Source organism: Balaenoptera acutorostrata, chromosome 1 (assembly GCF_949987535.1).
Source record: "Balaenoptera acutorostrata chromosome 1, mBalAcu1.1, whole genome shotgun sequence".
In the NCBI taxonomy this organism is placed as follows: Eukaryota; Metazoa; Chordata; class Mammalia; order Artiodactyla; family Balaenopteridae; genus Balaenoptera; species Balaenoptera acutorostrata.
Window position 1 is genome coordinate 130,148,006 of NC_080064.1, and position 22,760 is coordinate 130,170,765.

General features: G+C 35.9%; 1 protein-coding gene across 4 annotated transcripts in view; it reads right to left on the reverse strand.

Annotated features, from left to right (window-relative positions):
* NME7 (NME/NM23 family member 7) overlaps nt 1-22,760 on the reverse strand; it is a 247,760-nt gene that overhangs the window by 159,921 nt on the left and 65,079 nt on the right. For all 4 annotated transcript variants that reach the window (XM_007172481.2, XM_007172480.3, XM_057549368.1 and 1 more), the window contains one exon: nt 12,238-12,346. In XM_007172481.2, the coding sequence (XP_007172543.1) occupies nt 12,238-12,346 (109 nt within the window). The remainder of the gene's footprint in view (nt 1-12,237; nt 12,347-22,760) is intronic.

Genomic DNA, 22,760 nt, shown 5'->3' on the forward strand with positions numbered 1-22,760 from the left:
TTAACAAATTTGAAGGAAAAAAGAAAGGAAACAATTGATCATTTTACTATTCGTTAGTAGTTCTAGAAGACTGTTTTATAGAGATAAAATAGTTAAGAGCAAAGTTAAGTTGTTAACAAGGTAAATGGACAATATTCTTCAAAATTATGACAAAATTGGTTTTCACATTTAATAATCTAGTAGTTTCAATTTTGCCACCAAAAAATATTTTCTGTAGAAATAACTTATTCTGATGTTAAGGTCTTTCCTGGAGTTGTGATATCTTCCCTTGATATTATAATATCTATACTCTACAGTAAACTGTACACTTGAAAGCAACCTTGCAGCCAATGAACCCACCCTTATACTGTGGAAAAACCTGAAAAACACCTTTACTATGAATGTTAAACTTACTCCTTGCAATAATAAGGTATAAACAGACGAAAACAAGATCTTATTCATAGAAATGAGTGCCCATGAAAAGGACATTTTGGTGAGCAAAACAACTTACAAAACTCAACATTAAAGAAGCAGCCAGTGTAGGAGAGTTCCCTTTTCTCCACACCCTCTCCAGCATTTATTGTTTGTAGATTTTTTGATGATGGCATTCTGACTGGTGAGAGGTGATATTGATGGGAATGTAAATTGGTACAGCCACTGTGGAGAACAGTATGGAGGTTCCTTAAAAAACTAAAAATAGAGCTACCATATGATCCAGCAATCCCACTCCTGGGCATATACCTGGAGAAAACCATAATTCAAAAAGATACACGCACCCCAATGTTCATTGCAGCACTATTTACAATAGCCAAGACATGGACTATGTCCATCAACAGAGGAATGGATAAAGAAGATGTGGTACATATATAATAAAATAATGTCATTTGCAGCAACATGGATGGACCTAGACATTGTCAGAGAAGTCAGAAGAAGACAAATATCATATGATATCACTTATACGTGGAATCTTAAAAAATGGTACAAATGAACTTATGTACAAAACAGAAATTGAGTCACAGATGTAGAAAATAAACTAATGGTTATCAAGGGGGAAAGAGGGGAGACATAAATTGGGAGATTGGGATTGACATATACACACCACTATATATAAAAGATAACTAATGAGAACCTACTGTATAACACAGGGAACTTTATTTGGCTCTCTGTAGTGACCTATATGGGAATGGAGTCTAGAAGAAAGTGGATATATGTATATGTATGGCTGATTCACTTTGCTGTACACCTGAAACTAACATAACTTTGTAAATCAACTGTACTCCAATTAAAAAAAAAAAAAAAGCAGCTAGTCTGTTGTACAAGACAACTCATCACAACCTGGATGATACGCTCCACAATACTGATACTAATATAGGGGTGGGTGAGATATAAAAATGGCGGATAAAAAAGTGTCAAAAAGAAATCTTGCATTTTACTTGGGTAGGATCTGTGAAAGAAAAGTTTTAATCTTGATACAGCCAAGAATGCATGAACTAACAAAACTGATACATAAACAGATGTGTTTAATATTAATAACCAATTTAAATCAAATTGGAGAAATCTGATTTCTTTTAAAATTTAAATCTAATGAAATAAAAGACATTTTAACTAAAAAATAGGGCTGGTGTTTCCTTAAAATGTAATTAGTGTAAAGCCAAGTTAAAGCTAGAAATTATAAGAGTTTAAGAGTTTAATTTTCAACGCCAAAATACAAAAGAAATCACAAGCATTACTGAATTCAACAGAAGGAATTTAGTACTAATCCTAGCAAACATGCATAACAAATCAATTTAGGCATAAAAGCCAGGTGGAAAAGCTTTCTGTTTCCTAGACAGCAATATGTTACTAGGCAATACCACTTCACTGACAATCTTCCAGTAATTTTTAATCCAATGAAAAGATAAACCCACAGATCAGTTTGGCTTCAAATGTCTGTTATTATTTTTTGCTGGCTAGTAAGCAAAAATATTGTAGAATCACATTAAATCAACTGCAGATGAGAGTTTGGATTCAGCAGAATTGTTAAATTGAGAGCTAGTAAGGCACTTAAGTCTTAAAAGATCTCAAATTAATTCATTAGCTGATCATAATTTATTCCAGTAGCAAGTAGGCTTATAAAATATAGACCTAATTCATCTAATAGCATTTCTGATTCTGCACTTGCACCATACACCCAGATCTAAAATGCACATTTCCCTTACCAATGTCCTAACAACCACAATCTGTAATTCCTTACAAAGCAATAAAAAGAGTAACCAATATAGCTTTACAGATGTACCCACAATATGGTAACTTGGTATATTAAAATTCATCATAACGTAATTAAGTGAGTAGAAAATAGTAAAGGCAGGCTCCACACCAACGCAGGAGCAACAGAGAAGACCCACAGGATCTAAAATCTCCAGGAAAAGGCCATCAATAACCCCTCCTTACTGGGAAGACAAGGATGGGCTCAGCATAGCAAAGGAAGCCAAGAACAGCTAGCATGGCTAAAATAAGAGCACAATTTTAAAACAAGGACAGTCCAAGAAAAACATAATAGGGTACCAGGTTGACAGGGGAGAAACTGAAAATTTAGTATTAGGCAAATAGGTCATCAGAAGTCCAAAGTTAATGCCAGGTTACCACGGAAAACAAGTTAATCACACAATCACAAAGCAATGTTATGTTTTTACGGCACAGGATACTGCCAACTTCTAGGTAGGGGGAGATCCTTCCTAATCTTAAAATAGGCCAGCCCCTCTTCTGGAGGGTGGAGTAAGCACAAGTCCCACTGGAAGTTGACTTTATGTTTGCAGGAGATTTTCATGAATTATACAAGTGCTATACATGTTATAACTCATCAGTGGAAATCTGTTACTTTTATAGGCAAGCACAATGAAAAAGACTGAAAAAGTAAATCAAAACCATGGATCCATAAACTCTAACGTGAACAAAACAAAGTAAATCTTTTCCCTTTCTTAAAATTGGCTCTGTTGTTTTGTATCCTTTTTTTTAAGACATATAAAGAAAAAGGTTCTCAAAGCTTGTCTTTTGCACAGTTTTCAAAATTATGAACATTTATTTTCTTTATTCCAGTTATCCAAAGTCACAGTTAAGGAGATCACAAATTTAGACATCTTACTACAAGAACATGGTTTCTTCTGTTGATTTTAAATGGCTCTGATTTCCTCGGCTGGCAAGACCTACGTTGCCACTCACAGGCTTAAAAACAGACGTAATGCCACAACATGGGCCACGAATTTTATATAACTCTTACTCCTTGTCTGCTGGAAGCACATACTATATGCACTGGGTATGGGCCTCCATTTTCGTTCTATTTTCCAGCATGTCCTTATGTAGGGGGAAGCTTTGCCATCTAGTGGTTCTCAAAATGTGATCCCTGCATAAGCAGCATTGTCCTGAGCTGGGAACTTATTAGAAATGCAGATGTACCGAGTCAGACACTCTGAAGGTATAGCCCAGGAATCTGTATTTTAACAATTCGGATCCAGTGATCTGGATGCTTACTAAAGTTCGAGAACCGTGACCGGGAGCAAGATCTCTGAGGACAACAGAATATCACAATAACCATCCTCCTGGCCATGAAAAAGGGGAATGTTATCTGAAAAGCTTATGATTTTAATTTTCAGTTCAATTCTTCCTTAATCCCTCTGCTCCAAACCTGCATCATCTTAAAAAGGAAGTCATAAAGGTATTAAATTCTCAAGTTTTGACTTTTTGGTCTTAATTTCCCCTACCCTGTCTCACATCATTTTTAAGAGCATTCCTCATTGGAAAACATGCAAAATGGAAGTAGAAGGGTATATGGTGAAAGTAAATCTCCCTCCCATCCCAGAATCTCAGTCTTTCTTCTTAGGGGAAATCACTGTCAGTAATTTCTTATATATTCTTCTAGAAATATTCAACATATGTACAAATATATGGATATGGCCTTTTTGTTTTTAAGGAAATAAGAACATACTATACCATCTATCCTATGCCTTGCCCAATTTCTAAATATTTACTGTAAAATATAAAATGTATATGTTTTATGGTAAAATATATAACAGATATGCTCTGTTTTATAATATTAAAGTGAACATATATGGTAACCGCCACTCAGTTAAAAAAAAAAAAAAATAAGAACACTGCCAGGACCCTAGAAGCCCTCTGGGTGTGCCTCTCCAATCATCACCCTCTCTCCTCTCAGAGACTACCTGACTTTGGGATAACCTTTTCCATGTACTTCTTTTTTCTTTACTACCTACATATGCATTCTTGAAAAACATAGTTGACTTTTGCCTATATTTGAACTTATGAATAGCATCATATGGCTTCTAACTTTCTATGTCTTATTTTGTTCAACTTCAAGATTGTGAAATTCATCCATATTGTTGTGTTCAGCTGTTTGACAGAGAAGGAAGAACATGCCACATTGTAAACAGAATCTCTGAATGGTAGAAGTGACTTTTAAAACAAACATTTTTCTGTATTCCTATATTTTCTGTAATGCATATTACTTCTGTTAATACAAGAGAAATTCCAATAAACGTTAACAAGACAAATTCCTGGCTAAAACTCAGCATGACCCACCTCTGTATCTCTTTGATGTCTATTCCTTAAAAGGAGCATTCTGGGGCTTCCCCGGTGGCGCAGTGGTTGAGAATCTGCCTGCCAATGCAGGGGACACGGGTTCGAGCCCTGGTCTAGGAAGATCCCACATGCCGCGGAGCAACTGGGCCCGTGAGCCACAGTTACTGAGCCTGCGCGTCTGGAGCCTGTGCTCCGCAACAAGAGAGGCCACGATACTGAGAGGCCCGCCCGCGCACCGCGATGAAGAGTGGCCCCCCCTTGCCGCAACTAGAGAAAGCCCTCGCACAGAAACGAAGACCCAACACAGCCATAAATTAAAAAAAAAAAAAAAAAAAAAAAAAAAAAAGGAGCATTCTGGTATTTTCAATGCCTAAAGAACACAGTTCCTAAAGCAAACATTCAACTTTAATTATGTATCAATGTAAGAACTTTTCCTTAGAGTGATGACTTTTCCTAAAGATCTCAAATTGGTTTTATATATATTACCCAATTTATCCTCACACTATACTTGTTAAGAATTTGAGGCATGTGTTTTGAATCACATTAACTAATAGCAATCAGGTTAAATGAAAACTATCATCATACAAAGCCAAACACCATAAAACTCATACTGGAAATTTCATCTTCTGACTCAGCCTAATGCTTAAGTAAGATTTGGCTTAAAGTTTGCCTGCCCTCAAATCCAGGATACTCTAAAGAATAAAAATAAAGAGTAGAGAATCTGGGCATAAATCAATACCAAAAATCTCAAGATACACTTCAAGCACATCTGAGCTCTCTCCAATCTGCTTAAACTAAAATCCTTAATTTTATATATATATATACATACATACATATATATGTATATATATGTATATATATATATATATATATATACATACATACATATATATGTATATATATGTATATATATATATATATATATATATATATATAAAACTGAATCACTTTGCTGTACACCAGAAACACAACACTGTAAATAAACTATACTTCAATAATGAAAGAATATCCTTAAGATTACCCTGAAGAGACATTGCAAACCAGTCCTTTGATAACTAAGCTATTCCATGATGATCACCATGAAAATGGCTGTGGAGAAATAACTTCCCACTTGGCACACACAAGCCACCATACACAGAGGTATAGTCGATGTAAGGTGGTAACAGGTTACAAATGAACTAACCACCAAAACAAGCAAGACCTTTGAACCACAGACTTTCTAGAGTAGGAAAGATGTGCGAATAAGTAGAAAAGCAGGGTACTATTTATTAAACAACTCAAAAAGTAATTACAGCAATCATGTGCCTTCAGCATTTTTTCATAAGTATCTACTGCTCCCGTCTTTTAACATGTCATTTGGAAACCCAAGCTTTCCACCTTTGTAAGGTACCATCTTTTCTTTAGATATGTGCCTTTTTTCTTCCTCATAAGAATCAACTGCAATCATACTGTCAGAATTTCAGCATTTATAATCCGTCATGTAACATGAATCATCTTTCAAAGTCTTACCACACGAGATCATGTGGCTTTTCAGTTTTTAAATATTTCCTGATAAAGTAACACGATGTGGCCTGAATCCCTGGACCCCAGCTCCACAGAGATGGGTCCGGCTCCTGGGCTGGAGGAAGGAATCAGCCGGAAGAGCAGAACCACAGCCTAGTGGAAGCAAGTCCTGTCTTCCTTCTGTCATTGTGCAATTACATGGGCATTTCTGCAGAGGAGGAGTTAGGAGGAGATACATAAACCAGTACCAGAGATTCCTCCAAGGCAGAAGAATGGGAACACACTGTCTTTGCAAACTCTTTGAGACAGGTTTTCCTCAAGTCTAGACCATTTCTAGCCATGCTCAGCATTAGTTATGACATCTAAAATTACACGGTCCTCTAATAGTCACATATGTGAAAAATAGGCAAGCGGAGTGGTATTTTGTCATCCAAGTTCTGCATTTAACCTTGCATTGATCCTGTTCCTCCTCAAAGACTCTGTGCATATCTAGAATCTAACAGGTCAACAGATCAATATCTCAAAGGCAAATGTGTCAAGTTGCTTCAATAACATCATTCCCTGAAAGGTGACTCCTGAATCCTAATATACAAAAAAGTTGGAAAAAAGGAATGGGAAAATGAAGTTTCCAACTTATTTTCAAATAAAATAATCCTTCTGCCAATAAACATCATCCCTCAAGTAATATATATATAGGATGTCCCACAAGTCTTAGTGCAGTAACTTAGAAGTATAAATGCTACAAATGTATAATAAAATATGATTTGAAAGTTAATTATATAAATTTCTTTTTTAAATATTTAGCAAAACAAAAACTTTATTATTCAAAATACAAAAAATGGAATAACTATAAAGGAAATTTAAATTAATTTTGTAATGATATTTACTAAGTTTGTTGCATTTATAGTCCTAAAGTTATCAAAGCTTACAACTACACTAAGACTTCTGAGAGATCTTAGAAGTCACTTTCCTTAATGTTACACTGCTTCTAGCGCTCCTTCAGTGAAAATGGGTTTCATTCTAATCTCACTAGAGAGAAATGTCAATCTAAGGACTGCCTAGCCACAGATAAACTTTTCTGTTACTTTTGCTAAACAACTGCTAAATAGAAATAAACAAGTATTTGAGATGCTACTTTGGTAAAGCAGAGTTCCCTGGATACCCAAATTTTCCATCACTCCAAGAAATTCTCACCAACCTGAAATCTAGCACAGGGAACTACCCCTGTAGAGTCATACAAATAACTGAAAACCAAAAGGTGACTCTTCCTTAACCTTCCCCATGGTTGCTATTAACCTGCCACAGAGAACAAGCTAGGAATCTTCCACTTGGTATAAAATTTCCTAAGGCCAGCTTCTGATAAAGGCAGATCACCAGAAGAAATGCAGGGTGTTCCCGGTCCGCAAAATTTCTGATAAATGGTTCTCAAACTGGACATTAGGTGTTCATCAGGACAACCTGGGGAGACTATTTTAATGCTTATTTCTGGGCTCTAGTCCAGACTTACTAAACTAAGTTCTGAAGTTAGGGCCCAGATATATGCATTTTAAAAGTCCCCCAAGTGGTTCTGGCGCACACTAAAGTTTGAGAAGCAGTGTCTAGCATACCAATTACACACCACCACTGGTTTGGGTTCGAGTACCACATTCCTACCATGTTAAGGTCTTAGGATGCTTTATACCACTTGAGGGAAACTGCTACATTGGCGGTCCCCAGTGAATCATGATCCCTGGTATTCATGCCTTTGTGTAATTCCTCTCATAATGATGCAAGCAGAGGCTTGATTAGCACTTGCACACTGAAGATTATCTTGGAATGCTCCTTTTGGAAGCCAGCAACCATGCCACAAAGAAGCTTAGGATAGACTACTGAATGGTGAGATGCCATGTGGAAAAAGTCTCTGAAGGATGAGAAACTATCTTGTACATTTCAGTTCCAGCAGAGCTCCCAGCTGAATGAAGCCACCCAAGTGACCCCAGGTATACCACAGGAGAATTCCCAACTGAGCCCAGGTAATACACAGAATTGTGAGAAACCATTTTTAAGGAACTAAGTTTGGTGATGGTTGTTATAAAGCAATAGATAACTAAAACACAACTACTTCAGGTTTTTAAAAAATGTGTCATGTGATATAATCTCTAAAACTGCTACTGTTAATAGCTAACACTTTATTGTATACCTACTACGCAAATTATTCCAAGTGCATCACATGTATTAACTTATTTATGACGTAGGTTCTGTCACCTCCATTTTGCAGATCAAAAAAATGAAGCTTTAGGAGGTCAAGGAATGTCTTCAAGGCCACATAATTAGTGTCAAGCCATAGAATTATAACAGTCATTCCAAATATTATATACTATGATCATCCTTGCCAGGTACAGTAGGATTTTCACTGAACTCTCTGCCATTCTTTTATCTATATTCTTGTTTCTTCTAATTCAGACATTTGAGTATAGATAGATCTTTTGCTTGTACTACACTTCACTAGGCTCTGAAGAGAGCCTAAGATTCCTGATGCACACATCACAGTTGCTAGGTGCTAGTGCTTTGGCTGCCTAGCAACAGATGTTTCTTTATTCCAGTCAGGTGTGAAGAGCAAGCCCTGTCTTCCAACAATAAAAGACACCGTGATTTCTCATTGCTTTGTCATTGATTAAAAAAAAAACTATAATCATAAAGGCACACAATTAAGCCTGGAATAAATCTATTCAATCCTCCTGCTTTCACACAGTAACATTCAAACAATCAAAACTACTCATCCTCTAATGTCTGCAAGGAGACATCAACCAGGACCAAGTTTATCCATTAAGAAGGACTTCTTAACTCTAAGAGTTTTAGACACTGTATTACGGTGCCAGAAATGTACAATTAGAATGTGTGCATTTTATGTTATATAAATTATACATCAATAAAGTTATTTAAAATTAAAAAAGAAGAACATTCTCACAGCAATAACTTGGAAGATGGGAAAAGATTTCAGTGGCTGCTTAAAGCATTCTAAAGTCTTCGTCTTTGGAAAAATTTGGACAGAGTGAACAAGTTTAAATTTTATTAATAAAATTTAGAGTTAAGTACATATGCTAAAATTTAGGCAGAACCAATTTTAAAATATACACTCTATAACAGAGGTCAGGAAACTTTCTGTAAAGGGTCAGACAGTTAATGTTTTAGGCTTTTCAAGTTTTACTGTATCTGTCACAACTACTCAACCCTACTATTGTAGCAATAAAAGCAGCCATAGATAATCCATAAACGAGTATGGCTGTGTTCCAGTAAAACTTTATTTATAAAACCAGGCAGAATGCCCAACTTAGCCCAATGGCTATAGTCTGCTGATCCCCTGATCTAGGACTTTCTTTTATAAAACTTTCTTTTATAAGAATTTTCAATACAGTTTCACAGAATAATAGAATATCTGGGTTTAAAGGCTGAGAGGAAACTTTTTAAACCATCGTGACTCATTTTACTGAGGAGGAAACTAAAATCGTACAATGCAGTAAAATCGTTTAATGCAGAAATCTGTTATAAGAAAGGAAAATTTCCAACAAAACTTCAGGGTTCTAATACTTCAAAAGGCTAATTTTTTGGCCATTACAAGGGCAAAAGCAGCTCTCCCAGATTTGGCTACCACCTCCTGCCCAGTGCCAACCGTAATGGACGATCAGAATATGTAATTGCTGATAGCTGCTGAATCGACTAGATGGAAGCAATGATCCTACTTCATGGGCTTAAGTTAGACCCAGACTTTAAGAAAAATAAAGTATTTTGTTCCTTACACACTAATAGGGATTTTCTTTCTTTCTGTGGTTGATGGATGATGGATTTTGTTAGTATTTTAAACTATTGCTTTGTTTCTAAGGAGTCATTCACCTTTAGTTAAAAATTAAAAGATAATGATATTAGTCGTAGTGGTAGTAGTAATAGAGCAGTAATCATAATAGTAATAATGTCTAACACTTATGTAGCACTTAAGTAAGTGCTGGGCACTGCTTAGGACATTAATCTCTACATTTAATCATTTAGTCATCTAACCATTACATTAAGTGCATTTAAACCTTGTGAAGAAGGTATACTATTATTCTCATCTTATAGAGGAGAAAACAAGGTACAAAGGGGTTAAGTAATTTATCCAATATCCTCATGGCTAGTAAGTAGCGGAGCCAGAATACAAACCTACACAGCCTGATTTCAGAGTAAAAATAATTCATTTTATCAATGGAATTAAACTAACTACATATAAATAATACTAAGGACATCAAAAACAAACACATTGCATAATTTTTAAATCAGAAAAAAAACAGAAAAATTCACCGTGTTTTTCTTCCCTTTTAAAACCTGAGTCCCCAAATGACAAAATATATTTCAATCTACATATGTAAAAAGACTGCAAATACCCTAGTATATCCTATTATTTTCTTCCACCATCTATTCCACAAACTAAGCTCTTTTTTTCTAGCTCTCTTAGAAGTCAGAAGTGAATCACCGCATCCATGTAAATTAACTAAAGGACTAAGAATTAAGGCCGCCTACATCCACATGACATTATCATTTGTGCCAAGAAATTATTACCCACAAAGATAAAGCTGTAAATCATTAAATAACTTCATTGTTCACTTCAGGAACCTCCCAAAAGTCCATTTATCTCAACAATAGTCTATTCAAACAGTTCCCTTTTCACAATATTCCCTCAACTGGGCAAATAACTCACTCATCAAACAGTTGCATACTTTTAAGACTTGGTTAAAATCCTTGCCTCACTGTTTCTACTAATTCTAAACTATTATGTCATAAATTTTGCCCCATTTCAATCATATCACTGCACTGACAGACCCACCTTACATATCTCAAGGTCACACCTGAAATTCTACAATATCTGCCCATGACCTCTCCATTGTGAAGTCCACTGAGACTCCATCCAGGTGTGATCTCCTTACTGCAGTAGGCAGTAAACTCAGTCTTGCTTAATCAACAAGCCATTCAGGCCTTCTTTGGGGGAGTGGACAATCAATAGAAGATAACATTCCCTGTTCCATTTCAGCTGCTCTCTTCATAACTCCTCTTTTAAAAATCTCTTTTTCTAGACCACAGGTGAAATTAAATATACCAGGAAATCAGATCATTACAGAAAAAGAAACATAAACCAGTAATTGAAAGGGGGCCAAGTAAAGCTAATCATAAATTCAACATGAAACTTCAAACTGTATTTAATTGTAACCACAGTTTAAGCTGAATTGGGTTAATTACACATTTCAGAATGGTTTTAAAGCATTCCTAAAATTGAGGTTTAAAAAAAAAAAGGAAAAAATGCCTTGAAATATCAAAGTTTAAATAAAGTATTCTGCCATCTGACTAGATTTAACAAAAATTTCTTACACTTTAACTCATATGCCTCTACTGTTATATATCAAATATGGGTATATGAAATATAGTTTTAATCTTTAAAGACTAAAAATTATTTAAACCCATATAATATTTAGAAAACGAAATTTTTAAAAATCCATTCATTCATCTATTATTTAGTATATTCTAGTTTTTTAAGGATGATCTTTTAAATTATACCCCATCTCATTTCCAAAAGGATTTGGGATGGCTGACAAAAATACACTGAGCAGACTAAAACAAACAGATGAAGGAAAATGAAGAAAAAACGTACAAACTCTCTCTCTCTCTCTCTCTCTCTCTCTCTCTCTCTCTCTCTCTCTCACACACACACACACACACACACACACACACACATCAGTCAAAGAACTTTGTTTCAGATACAGAGAACCAAAAGAAGTTTCTATAGCTTTCTCAGAAAGCGCATACTGCAGATATGGTAGATACTGTTTTAGATTAGGAGTGCTGTTTAAGTGAATTAAGTGAATCACAGTTATGTGGTTGGGAGGAGAGGAGGCAGAGTAAAAGTCAAGGAATCAAGGATGAGCATGACCATAATCAGCAACCCAAGGAACACCTTTTAGAAATGCTCAGATACAAAGAGAAAGGTATAGGTTCAGACAGAATTTGCCCTCATATTATGTCACCTTTATTCATGTGCCTTCAAAAAACATGAATGGAAATATTAAAATTATACTTTAATTTCTATATATAAAATGTATCAAGAAAAAACAAACATTAACAAAATAAGCTCCTATTAGCAAAATGTACTGGCTATATTGTAGTCAACACAGCAGCACTTACCTTCGCTGATGGCATGGGGCTTAACAATGCAACAAGTAGTACAATCGGTAACTTTAGCAGTGTTTGCTGGCCCACAAACTCCACTCGAAGGAAAAAATAACTCCATTTCCTAAAGACAGAGAGAAATGACTTGTTACACTTCTGTAAAACAACTCAGGAAATGTGCACAGGATACTAGTATCCAGGTACTTCAGAGAGGAGCTAAAGCAGAGGATTATGGGGGAAGTGTCTGCCTCAGGAAGGCTCCAGAGGGTCCTGCTCCGTTACAATCTCTTCTCAAACTCCTAGGATATTTACGTGAGAGGAGAAGAACTATGCAATTACTTATAAAGTTTCACAACATAAATTCTTTTCTTCAAATTTTCTACAAATGCCTTTTACAAAGACTAACTGAACCTTGTTTTAAGTCTTAAAAGAACATATAAAGAAGTATTAAAGCAATGACAATATGTATCATTCTGCCTCAGGATTAAAGCTGAGAATGTCTTAACATATTTTGAATATTGGAAGTAATCAATATGAAGTTCTTATTTTACCCAAAGCATCAGTTTATGAGACACAGGTCCAATTTTAAACTTTTCATTAAAATATGTAAAATTCAATTAAAAATTAGGAAATCTTTATAGAAACAGATTAGTATTCAAGAATCAGAGCTACAGTTAGTTAAAACTAATTAACTACATATAGTGCTAAAGTCACATCACATGAACCTTATTTTATAACCAGATTCAGGCTGTGCTATTTGCTTTGCACATAGTTCATTAAAATAACCACCCAGCAATTTGAACTAGCCACAAAGATGGCCACACTAATCAGTAAACTATTTAGACATATGCTTTCCTGCTTCTAAGCATTTACTACTATTATTTCTATTCCCTACAAAGCCCTCTGTCCCAAAGAACCATACCAACGTGTAAAGGGTCACTTTAAATATTACCTCCCCCAGAAGCCCCTTTTGATGCACCCCAATCAGTATACTGTACTCCTCCAAAGTTGTGGTTATTTTGGTAATTGCCCCCCATGAATTATAAATTTGAAGAAAAGAACTAACTTGCATAGCCGTGTAGGTCCTCTAGCATCTAAAACAAATAGCTCAAAGTAAATACTCACTTTTCACTGAATTTAAAAATTGAAAGATCGTAGGATGTGTTAGTGTACCACACTGGTGTTCATTAAGAAAAAAAAAACGATCTCGGGAAGATGAGGAAATGTTCAAATAGTAGCGTATATACTTGAGTGATTCTGGGGTTAATGACACTTTAGAATTAAAATGTTCCATACCTTAGACAAGTATCTTTCTATTGTATTGCTGCCTTTGCTTATTACTCTTCTTGATCAGTAACATCAACTACCGCTTGTAGTCCTGTACCAGATGCTTTGATTACATGTTCTCAGAGAACGTGTAAGGTACAGGTGAAAACTCAGATACTTACAGGGTCCTGGTAGGTAATCAATGAGTGAATGAAGTAAACCTGGTGTGACAAGAAGGCATGGTAGAGGGTTGCAAACTGGAAAGGGCGTGTCCCATCTACAGTTCCCCTTTCTCTGCTTCCTTGCAACAAAACTCCTCAAAAGAGATGTCTTTATTCACTGGCTTTACTTCTTCTCTTCCATTTCCTCTTAAACTTACAACTAATTAGGCTTTCATTCCACAAAGGCTATTCATGAAAATCCCTAATCACCACCACGTTGCCAAGTCCCCTGGTTAATTCTCAGACCTCACCTTACCTGACCCAACAGCATTTGACACAATTGATCCCTACATTCTGGAATGCTTTCATCACCTGGTTTTTTTCCCACTGCTCCTTTTCAGTCTCCTTTGATGATTTTCTCCCCTTTGGCAGACCCCTAAATACTAGAGAGGGGTCTAGTACCATCTATTGTTACTATTCTACCTATTGTCACTCTCTTGTTGAGGCCCTCAAGTCCCATGGCTTTAAATGCTACCTGTATTCTGATGTCTCCTACATTTTAACCTCCAGCCCAACCTCCTCCCTAAACTCCACATCCATATCTATCTACCACTTACAAACATTTCATATTTAAACATCCAAAACAGACTTTGAATTTCCACTGTCTCCCATAAATCTGTTCAATCCCACCCTTTTCCTTATCCTTCAATTGCACAAGCCAAAAATAAATAACAAAAAACAAAAACAAAGAACACAGTGATTCTTGATTCCTCTCCACCTGTCCAATCTATAAGGAAGTCCTTTAGAATATAACCAGAATCCAACCACCTACCTCCACAGCTGTCACCTTGGTCCATGTGACATGCCACCACCATCTCTCCGTTTAATGACTGCACTAACCTCCTAACTGATCTCCCATTCCAACTTTTCCCACAACACAAGTACCCCTACCCTGCCTGGTCTATTATTTACACAGCAGTCAGAATGCAACTAATAAAAACAGATCATGTCACTCCTCTGCACAGAACCCTCCACGACCTCCTATCTCATTCAGAGTGAATTTCAAAGTCCTAGATATCCTACAAGGCCTTATGTGACCTGGGCCCTGGCTATATGTGACCTAATCTCCAGCTATTTCCATGAAACACATTTCTGCCCCAGCATCACTGGCCTCACCTCCTCACTGTTCCTTGAACATAGCAAATATGTTCCCACCTCAGAGTTTTTGCATGTATTGTTCCCTTCCTTGCTGGAACACTCTTTCCCCCAGACATTTGCTTGGATTTCTCCCTCACTTCTTTCTGATCGCTCCTCAAACCAGATATTATAAGGACTTTCTATATTTAATAGCATTCAACACCACTACTCCACACACAATCCTGGTCTTTTTCTATGTCCTTCCCCTGCTTTATTTTCTTCAGAGGAATTACTAATAGACATCAGAATTATAGGTCTATTTATTTACTATCTGACATCCCCCCCATCAGAAAAGCTATAAGCTCCATGAGTCAGGACTTTGCTCTTTTCACAGTAGCTTCTCAATAAATAGTTTGGAATGACTGAAATTCAGAAACATTTTATTTAACATATGTAGAATTTATATAGACACAGAGACTCAGAAAGGTTAAGAAACAAGCCCTCGCAAGTTAGCAAGTGGCAAAGTCATGATTCAAATCCAGGTCATACTGACTCCAAAGTCCTGAACTTTTTCTATCATCTTTCTTTCAGATGTAAAAAGCTATGCTTGAGGGGAGACCTTCAAGATGGCGGAGGAGTAAGACGTGGAGATCACCTTCCTCCCCACAACTACATTAGAAATACATCTACATGTGGAACTTGGGGTTTGCTTTCTGCATCTAATTTGTTTCTGGTTTTCTGCTTATCATAGTTTAGTATTTAGAGTTTAATATCATTGGTAGATTTGTTTATTGATTTGGTTGCTCTCTTCCTGCTTTTTTTTATATATAGATACATATACATTTTTCCTTTTTCTCTTTTTGTGAGTGTGTATGTGTATGCTTTTTTGTGTGATTTTGTCTGTATAGCTTTGCTTTTACCATTTGTCCTAGGGTTCGGTCTGTCTGTTCTTTTTTTTAGTATAGTTTTTAGCACTTGTTATCATTGGTGGATTTCTTTTTTGCTTTGGGTGCTCTGTTCTTTCTTTTCTTTTTGCTTTCTTTTTAAATTACTTATTAATTTTTTTAATTTTTACTAATTATTTTTAATTTTTTTAATTTTTCATAATTATTTTTTATTTTAATAACTATTTTATTTTATTATTTTTTTCTTTCTTTCTTTCTGTTTTTCTCCCTTTTCTTCTGAGCAGTGTGGCTGACAGGGTCTTGGTGCTCCGGCCAGGTGTCAGGCCTGTGCCTCTGAGGTGGGAAAGCCAAGTTCAGGACATTGGTCCACCAGAGACCTGCCGGCTCCACATAATATCAAATGGCAAAAGCTCTCCCAGAGACCTCCATCTCAACGCTAAGACCTAGCTCCACTCAACGACCAGCAAGCTACAGGGCTGGATACCCTATGCCAAACAGCTAGCAAGACAGGAACACAACAGAGAACACAACCCATTAGCAGAGAGGCTGGCTAAAATCATAATAAGGTCACAGACACCCGAAAACACACAACCGGATGTGGTTCTGCCTACCAGAGAGACAAAATCCAGCCTCATACACCAGAACACAGGCACTAGTTCCCTCCACCAGGAAACCTACACAACCCACTAAACTAACCTTAGCCAATGGGGGCAGACACCCAAAACAACAGGAACTACAAACCTGCAGCCTGAGAAAAGGAGACCCCAAACACAGTAAGATAAGCAAAATGAGAAGACAGAGAGACACACAGCAGATGAAGGAAAAAGGTAAAAACCAAGCAGACCAAACAAATGAAGAGGAAATAGGCAGTCTATCTGAAAAAGAATTCAGACTAATAAGAGAAAAGATGATCCAAAACTTGGAAATAGAATGGAGAAAATACAATAAACGTTTAACAAGGACCTAGAAGAACTAAAGAGCAAACAAACAATGATGAACAACACAATAAATGAAATTAAAAATTCTGTACGAGGAAGCAATAGCAGAATAACTAAGGCAGAAGAACAGATAAGTGACCTGGAAGATAAAATATTGGAAATAACTACCACAGAGCAGAATAAAGAAAAAAGAATGAAAAGAATTGAGAACAGTCTTAGAGACCTCTGGGACAAAATTAAACACACCAACACTCGAATTATAGGAGTCCCAGAAGAAGAAGAGAAAAAGAAAGGGACTGGGAAAATATTTCAAGAGATGATAGATGAAAACTTCCCTAATATGGAAAAGGAAATGGTTAATCAAGTTCAGGAAGCGCAGAGAGTCCCATACAGGATAAATCCAAGGATAAACACACCAAGACACATATTAATCAAACTATCAAAAATTAAATACAAAGAAAAAATATTAAAAGCAGCAAGGGAAAAACAACAAATAACATACAAGGGAATCCCCATAAGGTTAACAGCTGATCTTTCAGCAGAAACTCTGCAAGCCAGAAGGGAGTGGCAGGACACATTCAAAGTGATGAAAAGGAAAAACCTACAACCAAGATTACTCTACCCAGCAAGGATCTCATTCAGATTTGACGGCAGAATTAAAACCTTTAGAGACAAGCAAAAGCTGAGAGAGTTCAGCACCACCAAACCAGCTTTACAACAAATGCTAAAGGAACTTCTCTAGGCAGGAAACAGAAGAGAAGGAAAAGACCTATAATAACAAACCCAAAACAATTAAGAAAATGGTAATAGGAACATACATATCAATAACTACCTTAAATGTAAATGGACTAAATGCTCCAACCAAAAGACAAAGACTGGCTGAATGGAAACAAAACAAGACCCATATATACGTTGTCTACAAGAGACCCACTTCAGACCTAGGGACACATACAGACTGAAAGTGAAGGAATGGAAAAAGATATTCCATGGAAATGGAAATCAAAAGAAAGCTGGAGTAGCAATTCTCATATCAGACAAAATACACTTTAAAATAAAGACTATTAAAAGAGACAAAGAAGGACACTACATAATGATTAAGGGATCGATCCAAGAAGAAGATATAACAATTGTGAATATTTATGCGCCCAACATAGGAGCACCTCAATACATAAGGCAAATGCTAACAGCCATAAAAGGGGAAATCGATAGTAACACAATCATAGTAGGGGACTTTAACATCCCACTTTCACCAATGGACAGATCATCCAAAATGAAAATAAATACGGAAACACAAGCATTAAATGACACGTTAAACAAGATGGACTTAGTTGATATTTATAGGACATTCCATCCAGAAACAACAGAATACACTTTCTTCTCAAGTGCTCATGGAACATTCTCCAGGACAGATCATATCTAGGGTCACAAATCAAGCCTTGGTAAATTTAAGAAAATTGAAATTGTATCAAGTATCTTTTCCGACCACAATGCTATGAGACTACATATCAATTACAGGAAAACATCTGTAAAAAATACAAACACATGGAAGTTAAACAATACACTACTTAATAACCAAGAGCTCACTGAAGAAATCAAAGAGGAAATCAAAAAATACCTAGAAACAAATAACAATGAAAACACGAGTACCCAAAACCTATGGGATGCAGCAAAAGCAGTTCTAACACAGAAGTTTATAGCAAGACAATCCTACCTCAAGAAACAAGAAACATCTCAAATAAACAACCTCACTTTACACCTAAAGCAATTAGAGAAAGAAGAACAAAAAAACCCCAAAGTTAACAGAAGGAAAGAAATCATAAAGATCACATCAGAAATAAATGAAAAAGAAATGAAGGAAACAATAGCAAAGATCAATAAAATTAAAGCTGGTTCTTTGAGAAGATAAACAAAATTGATAAAACATTAGCCAGACTCATCAAGTAAAAAACGGAGAAGACTCAAATCAACAGAATTAGAAATGAAAAAGGAGAAGTAACAACTGACACTGCAGAAATACAAAGGATCATGAGACATTACTACAAGCAACCATATGCCAATAAAATGGAAAACCTGGATGAAATAGAAAAATTCTTAGAAAAGCACAACCTTCCGAGACTGAACCAGAAAGAAATAGAAAATATAAACAGAAAAATCACAAGCACTGAAATTGAGACTGTCATTAAAAATCTTCCAACAAACTAAAGCCCAGGACCAGATGGCTTCACAGGCGAATTCTATCAAACATTTAGAGAAGAACTAACAACTATCCTTCTCAAACTCTTACAAAATATAGCAGAGGGAGGAACACTCCAAAATTCATTCTACGAGGCCACCATCACCCTGATACCAAAACCAGACAAAGATGTCACAAACAAAGAAAACTACAGGTCAATATCACTGATGAACACAGATGCAAAAATCCTCAACAAAATACTAGCAAACAGAATCCAACAGCACATTAAAAGGATCATACACCATGATCAAGTGGGGTTTATCCCAGGATGCAAGGGTTCTTCAGTATACGCAAATCAATCGATGTGATAAATCATATTAACAAACTGAAGGAGAAAAACAATATGATCATCTCAAGAGATGCAGAAAAAGCTTTCAACAAAATTCAACACCCATTTATGATAAAAACCCTCCAGAAAGGAGGCATAGAGGGAACCTATCTAAACATAATAAAGGCCATAGATAACAAACCCACAGCCAACATCATTCTCAACTGTGAAAAATTGAAACCATTTCCACTAAGATCAGGAACAAGACAAGGTTGCCCACTCTCACCACTATTATTCAACATAGTTTTGGAAGTTTTAGCCACAGCAATCAGAGAAGAAAAATAAGTAAAAGGAATCCAAATCGGAAAAGAAGAAGTAAAGCTGTCACTGTTTGCAGATGACATATACTATACACAGAGAATCCTAAAGATGCCACCAGAAAACTACTAGAGCTAATCAATGAATATGGTAAAGTAGCAGGATACAAAATTAATGCACAGAAATGTCTTGAATTCCTATACACTAATGATGAAAAATCTAAAAGAGAAATTAAGGAAACACTCCCATTTACCATTGCAACAAAAAGAATAAAATACCTAGGAATAAACCTACCTAAGGAGACAAAAGACCTATATGCAGAAAACTATAAGACACTCATGAAAGTAATCAAAGATGATACAAACAGATGGAGAGATATACCATGTTCTTTGATTGGAGGAATCAACATTGTGAAAATGACTATACTACGCAAAGCAATCTACAGATTCAGTGCATCCCTATCAAACTACCAATGGCATTTTTCACAGAACTACAACAAAAAATTTCACAATTTGTATGGAAACACCAAAGTCCCCAAATAGACAAAGCAATCTTTAGAAAGAAAAACGGAGCTGGAGGAATCAGGTGCCTGGACTTCAGGCAATACTACAAAGCTACAGTACATAAGACAGTATGGTACTGGCACAAAAACAGAAACATAGACCAATGGAACAGGACAGAAAGCCCAGAGATAAAGCCACACACATATGGTCACCTTATCTTTGATGAAGGAGGCAAGAATATACAATGTAGAAAAGACAGCCTCTGCAATAAATGGTGCTGGGAAAACTGGACAGCTACATGTAAAAGAATGAAATTAGAACACTCCCTAACACCATACACAAAAATAAATTCAAAATGGATTAAAGCTCTAAATGTAAGGCCAGACACTATCAAACTCTTAGAGGAAAACAGGCAGACCACTCTATGACATACATCACAGCAAGATCCTTTTTGACCCACCTCCTAGAGAAATGGGAATAAAAACAAAAATAAACAAATGGGACCTAATGAAAGTTAAAACTTTGGCACAGCAAAGGAAACCATAAACAAGACCAAAAGACAACCCTCAGAATGGGAGAAAATATTTGCAAATGAAGCAACTGACAAAGGATTAATCTCCAAAATTTACAAGCAGCCCATGCTGCTCAATATCAAAAAAACAAACAACCCAATCCAAAAATGGGCAGAAGACCTAAATAGACATTTCTCCAAAGAAGATAAACAGATTGCCAACAAACACATGAAAGAATGCTCAACATCACTAATCATTAGAGAAATGCAAATCAAAACTACAATGAGGTATCACCTCACACCATTCAGAATGGCCATCATCAAAAAATCTACAAACAATAAATGCTAGAGAGGGTGTGGAGAAAAGGGAACCCTCTTGCACTGTTGGTGGGAATGTAAATTGATACAGCCACTATGGAGAACAGTATGGAGGTTCCTTAAAAAACTAAAAATAGAACTACCATATGACCCAGCAATCCCACTACTGGGCATATACCCTGAGAAAACCATAATTCAGAAAGAGTCATGTACCACAATGTTCATTGCAGCTCTATTTACAATAGCCAGGACATGGAAGCAACCTAAGTGTCCATCGACAGATGAATGGATAAAGAAGATGTGGCACATATATACAATGGAATATTACTCAGCCATAAAAAGAAACGAAATTGAGTTATTTGTAGTGAGGTGGATGGACCTAGAGTCTGTCATACAGAGTGAAGTAAGTCAGAAAGAGAAAAACAAATACCATATGCTAACACATATATATGCAATCTTAAAAAAAAAAAAATTGTTCTGAAGAACCTAGGGGCAGGACAGGAACAAAAACACAGACGTAGAGAATGGACTTGAGGACATGGGGAGGGGGATGGGTAAGCTGAGAGGGAGTGAGAGAGTGGCATGGACTTATGTATACTACCAAATGTAAAATAGATTGCTAGTGGGAAGCAGCAGCATAGCACAGGGAGATCAGCTCGGTGCTTTGTGACCACCTAGAGGGGTGAGATAGGGAGGATGGGAGTGAGACGCAAGAGGGAGGAGATATGGGGATATATGTATATGTATAGCTGATTCACTTTGTTATAAAGCAGAAACTAACACACCATTGTAAAGCAATTATACTCCAGTAAAGATGTTTAAAAAAAAAAGCAATGCTAAATTGTTTTACCTCTAGTTTAACCAATTATTTGACCAATTATTTTTGTCTCAACTTCTCTAATTTTCTTTTTTGCTCAGTTTTTAAAAATGTAAACACAAGTTTTTCAAGTACTCATTTACATATGATGAATATGTATTTAAGGCAAAGAATATAAAGATTGTCACTTAAATGTATCTTAGTGAAAGTGAGTAATCCCATGCCTTTGCTTTCTCTTTCTCCCTGTACAGGTTGTCGTATCTGTCCCACATATTAATCCAAGGTAATATTTGCAAGAGCACTGTTACTAGGCCATTGTTATATGGCAACTAATTCAGACTTTAAACAACAAATGTAAAGTCACACAAAAAAATTCATATTCCTCTGTGATTTCAGGTGCTTTAAATATTTTGCATAAAGCTTTTCTCTTTCCAAGGTTCCCTGCTATTACTCTTAGCCTTTTACATGGCCTTAAATGACCTAGCCAGGAAGTATAAAGATAATGTAACTTTCCCAAAAATAAAACTCACACTCAATTTGATAAGCTTTCAATATATAGTTTTTTGTACTGTATTTTATACAACAAATTGTTAAGTATATAGTTGCACCGTTTCATAAATTTTACCCTGACAAGACCCCATGGGAATCTCACTAAACCATTTGACTAATTTACATTCATATCTTAAATACCATAATAACAGTATTACTAAATGATTGCCAGTTACAAGTTTCTCTAAAGATTTCACACAGTAATTTTAAATATCACTTTTGTAAAGGACCCAGATTAAGAAATTTTTAAAAACATTGAACTCTATTTATTCTCCTAATATCAAATATGAAATCTGTCCTCAGAAAATAATCCAAAATATTAATGAAATATGAAATCACATGATCAATGCACCCTTATTTACAAATATGAAAAGAATTAGAACCTAACAAAATGTCCAAAGGTAAGGAAATGCTGAACTAAATGTTTTATCCATGCAAGAGACTATTCCACAGCCAGTAAAATTCACTCTTATGACTGTAATCTGGTAACATGTAAAATATTATGATATAATATTAAGTAAGAAAAATCAAATTAAAATTAAACCCATGTAAAAATGATGTTTACTATTTAAATTATATAAATGATCAATGGGAATGACTTGGAAGGAATATAA